The sequence below is a fragment of the Suricata suricatta genome, chromosome 4, assembly GCF_006229205.1.
Source record: "Suricata suricatta isolate VVHF042 chromosome 4, meerkat_22Aug2017_6uvM2_HiC, whole genome shotgun sequence".
NCBI lineage: Eukaryota > Metazoa > Chordata > Mammalia > Carnivora > Herpestidae > Suricata > Suricata suricatta.
Genome location: NC_043703.1, coordinates 140,833,805 through 140,838,685, shown reverse-complemented (window position 1 = coordinate 140,838,685; position 4,881 = coordinate 140,833,805). Strand labels below are relative to the sequence as shown.

The following is a 4,881-nucleotide window of genomic DNA, read 5'->3' as shown; positions in this document are numbered from 1 at the left end:
GAAAAGCCATCAATGTGATACATCACATTAACAAAACAAAAGAGAAAAACCATATGATCCTGTCGATAGATGCAGAAAAAGCATTTGACAAAGTACAACATCTCTTCTTAATCAAAACCCTCGAGAAAGTTGGGATAGAAGGAACTTACTTAAACATCATAAAAGCCATTTATGAAAAGCCCACAGTCAATCTTATCCTCAATGGGGAAAAAAACTGTGAGCTTTCCCCCTTGAAATCAGGGCCGTGACAGGGATGTCCACTCTCACCACTCTTGTTTAACATGGTGTTGGAAGTCCTAGCATCAGCAATCACACAACAAAAGGAAATAAAAGGCATCAGAATCAGCAAAGATAAAGTCAAACTTTCACTTTTCACAGATGACATGATACTCTACATGGAAAACCCGGCAGACTCCACCAGAAGCCTTCTAGAATGGATCCATGAATTCAGTAAAGTTGCAGGGTACATCAATGTACAGAAATGAGTTGCATTCTTATACACCAAAAATGAAGAAACAGAAAGAGAAATCAAGAAACTGATTCCACTCACAATTGCACAAAAAATCATAAAATACCTAGGAATAAACCTAACCAAAGATGAAAAAGACCTGTATGCTGAAAACTATAGAAGTCTTATGAAGGAAATTGAAGAAGACACAAAGAAATGGAAAAAAATTTCGTGCTCATGGATCCGAAGAATAAATATTGTTAAAATGGCATTATTACCCAAAGTAATTTACATATTCAGTGCAATCCCCATCAAAGTTGCACCAGAATTCTTCTCAAAGCTAGAACAAACTATCTTAAAATTCGTATGGAACCACACACACACACACAAAAAAAAAAACCCAAATAGCCAAAGGAATATTGAAGAAACACCAAAACGGGAGGCATCTCAATCCCAGACTTTAGCCTCTACTACAAAGCTGTCATCATCAAGACAGTATGGTATTGGTACAAAAACAGGCACATGGACCAATGGAATAGAATAAAGAGCCCAGAAGTGGACCCACAAGTGTATGGCCAATTAATCTTTGACAAAACAAGAAGAGTATCCAATGGAAAAAAGACAGCCTCTTCAACAGGTGGTGTTGGGAGAGCTGGACAGCAACATGTAGAAAAATGAAATTAGACCACTTTCTGGCACCACTCACAAAAATAAACTCAAAATGGATAAAGGACCTGAATGTGAGACAGGAAACCATCAAAACCCTAGAGGAGAACGCAGAAAATACCCTCCTTGACCTCACTGGCAGCAATTTCCTCCTCGACAAATCCCCAGAGGCAAGGGAATCAAGAACAAAAATGAATACTGGGACCTCATCAAGATAAAAAGCTTCTGCAAGGCAAAGGAAACAATAAAAAAAAAACTAACAGGCAACCAACAGAATGGGAAAAGATAGTGGCAAATGGCATACCAGATAAAGGGCTAGTATCCAAAATATACAAGGAGCTCACTAAACTCCATACACAAAAAATGAGTGATCCAGTGAAGAAATGGGAAGAAGACCTGAATAGACACTTCTCCAAGGAGGACATCCAGATGGCCAAAAGGCACATGAAACGATGCTCAGCGTCACTCATCATCAGGGAAATACAAATCAAAACCACACTGAGATACCACCTCACAAAGTTCAGAGTGGCTTAAATGAACAAATCAAAAGACTATAGGTGTTGGCAAGGATGTGGAGAAACAGGCGCCCTCCTACACTGTTGGTGGGAATGTAAACTGGTGCAGCCACTCGGGAAAACAGTGTGGAGGTTCCTCAAAAAACTATCAGTGGAACTCCCCTATGACCCAGCAATAGCACTGCTAGGAATTTACCCAAGGGATACAGAAGTGCTGATGCATAGGGGTACATGTATCCCAATGTTCATAGCGGCACTTTCTACAATAGCCAAATCATGGAAAGAGCCTAAATGTCCATCACCTGATGAATGGATCAAGAAGATGTGGTATATATACATAATGGAGTACTACATGGCAATGAGAAAGAATGAAATATGGCCATTTGTAGCAACGTCGATGGATCTCAAGGGTGTCATGCTAACCAAAATAAGTCAAGTGGAGAAGGACAGATACCCTATGTTTGTACTCATAGGTCTAACAGGAGAAACATAACAGAGGACAATAGGGAGGGGAAGGGAGAAAGAAAGTTAGGGAGAGTGAGGGACACAAATCATGAAAGACTATTGAATACTGAGAACAAACGGAGAGTTGAAGGGGAAGGAGAAGGATGGGAAGGGGTGATGGTCATGGAGGGGGACACTTGTGGAGAGAAGCACTGGGTAATATATGGAAACCAATTTGACAATAAACTATTATAAATTTGAAAAAAATAAAAAATAAACAATGAACTCTAATCTCAAAAAAAAAAAAAAATCCAGTTTGGCCAGTCCATGAGCTAAGCAGGTGTTTCGACTCTAATTCAGTTCCAATGTCCTAGGTCCTCTGTGTGGGGGAAACTAGCTATTTTGTTACACACAACATACCCAGTTACACAGTTAGGGAAGGTCACCAAAACTATGTGACTAGCATGGGGTGCCCTGTGGTTAAGCATCCGATTCTTGGTTTCAGCCCAGGTCATGATCTCACAGTTTGTGAGTTCAAGCCCGAGTCAGGCTCCACAAACTAACAGTGCACAGCTCTCCCTCTCTCTTTGCCCTTCCCATGCTCCTGCTGTCTCTCAAAATAAATAAATAAATAAATAAATAAATAAAATTTTAATGTGACCACCAGTTGATCCCTGAGCTGGGTGGACCCAAAAGGATCAGAGGCTCCTCACCACTTGCCCGCTCCTTGGAAGGGAGGTTCTGGTTCCCTTTCTAGCTCCCAGAGGCTGCTCCTAGGACACAGCCTCAAGATGATGGTGTGGGGTTGAGAACAGCTGCATAGTACCTTGACTAAACCCAGCTAACTAAATGCTCTCTCTCTATAAACTACTAACTAACATCTGGTGGATGAGTGTGGGGATCCATTTGTCTCACTGTCACCCAAGGCAAGCCTCTTATATAAGTTCCCTTTCTTTATTAAAACTGCAACCTGCCAACTGGGCCTCTTTATTCTGGCTCCCCCTGCCCTCTGAGTGCAGGGGTAGTTTCATATTACTCCCAAGAAGCTCCTTGTAAGAAACTTGTAAACCAACACAACCACATGTTGGTAACGGAAACTTGTAAACCAACACCTAGAATGTTGGTAACGGAAGTGACCTGAGTGGCCATCTGGCCCACTGCTTTGCACAGATGAAGAAACAGAGGCCGAGAGGGGAGAAGACTTGCCCGAGGTCACATGTAAATGGGCAGCAGAGACAGAAGCAACCGGAGATGAGGCCTGCTTCTGCTTCTGATGTGTGCCGCCACTCAGTTTCTCATAGGGTCCTTTCTCACGTGGACGCCATGATGTCAGAGAGGACTCCGGGTCTCCAGGCTGCTCACCTGGACCATCTTGGTGTGAAGGCCTTGGCCCATCTCAGTGCCTCCATGGGTCAGCAGCACAGACCCATCTGTATACACATGAATCAGGGCTCCTCCCTACAGGAAGAGGATTCCAAACACAAAATTCAGTGAATCCTAACTCAGCATGATGCTTGGGGCTGATGGTACTGGAGCCTAGGAGAAAGAAAACTGGAAACAGCATTTTGATTAACACCTCAGACTCAGATTAAAACATCATGAATCTTGTAGTTTAATTATGTATCCCTTCAACAGTATGCAAAAATTTTCCTCTCTCTCTCTCTCTTTCTCTCCTTGTCTTCCTCAGAGGGAAGGAGGTCAAATGTCTTTGTGTTCACTCTAAGACAAGTGATAGATCAGAAAGGCAGAGTAGTTGTCTGTTACTTTCCAGTCAGAAAGAAGAAGACCTGAGAGTTGTCCCATGCAGCCCTCACTGATCCATGACATTCTGGACAAATAGGGATATGCAAGTTCAAGCCTATTTAAACAGCAGAGAGCCCCTCCACTCTGTTCTGCTACCAGCAACAATGGCCTTTCCCATGTGATACTGCAGACAGAGGGGGAAATTGGGTCCCAGCTCAGTGGAGAGGGACAGAATTAAATAATTACCTGATTCAGAAAAGGATTAGAGAAGCTTATTCCAAACTTAGTAGGAATTATAGACAATCCTCTCTTCTTCCAACAATTCTCCCTGGAGAAAAAAACGAAGATTCTCTTAGAACCTTTTCTATCATGTTGGTGTCAGTTTAGACATAGTTTCAGTCAACAGCTTTGTAAAGTTGGAACAAGGCATCCTTGGAGCTGCCCACGTGGTACTTATCATAACTGAGTTGTACCCCAGTCGGGTAAACCAAATGACAAAGGGGTGGAATTTGTGTTCTTCAGCTGCACTAAAGGAGGGCTCAACCCTGAGGGTCTGCACTTGAAAATGTCATCATTTCCTCCCAGAATGGAGCTTAGACAGAGTCAGGGTGCCCTGGTGATCTTGGACTGTGACTGTCCTGGGGACGAATTGTTGACCCTCACTGATGATAGCGGTCACTAACACCTTCTCTGTGCTTTCTATTTGGTTTCTTGGGCAACTCAGGGAGGAAAGAGAGCCACTGTAATTACCCCACTTTGCAGATGTTGAAACTGGGTCCCAAGGAGGTGGGGTGACTGTAAGGTCTCAATGATAGGTTCATGTTAGAGGCCGCTGTATAACTGTGGTGTTCTTAGTCATGGGCTGCTGTGCCCCTATGGCAGATGAGTGTGTAAAGAGGAACCATATTGATGGGTTATGATACTGAGGGCAGGCTGTATATGCCCATCTGCTCCCAGGCTGAACATCATTTGAGTATCTTAAAGAGATGGCTGCGGGTGGGTCAGCAAACTCAGCGCCCTTAAGCACCTTACCAGCTTGGTATTCGGGTTTGGCAAATGGCTGTA

At 43.2% G+C, this 4,881-nt stretch overlaps 1 protein-coding gene across 1 annotated transcript in view; it reads right to left on the bottom strand.

The window, feature by feature from the left end:
* The window catches only part of LOC115290733 (xanthine dehydrogenase/oxidase-like), a 76,714-nt gene that overhangs the window by 8,913 nt on the left and 62,920 nt on the right, over positions 1-4,881 (bottom strand). The window contains 1 exon segment of the mRNA XM_029938558.1: positions 3,436-3,531. Coding sequence (XP_029794418.1) covers positions 3,436-3,531 — 96 coding nt within the window.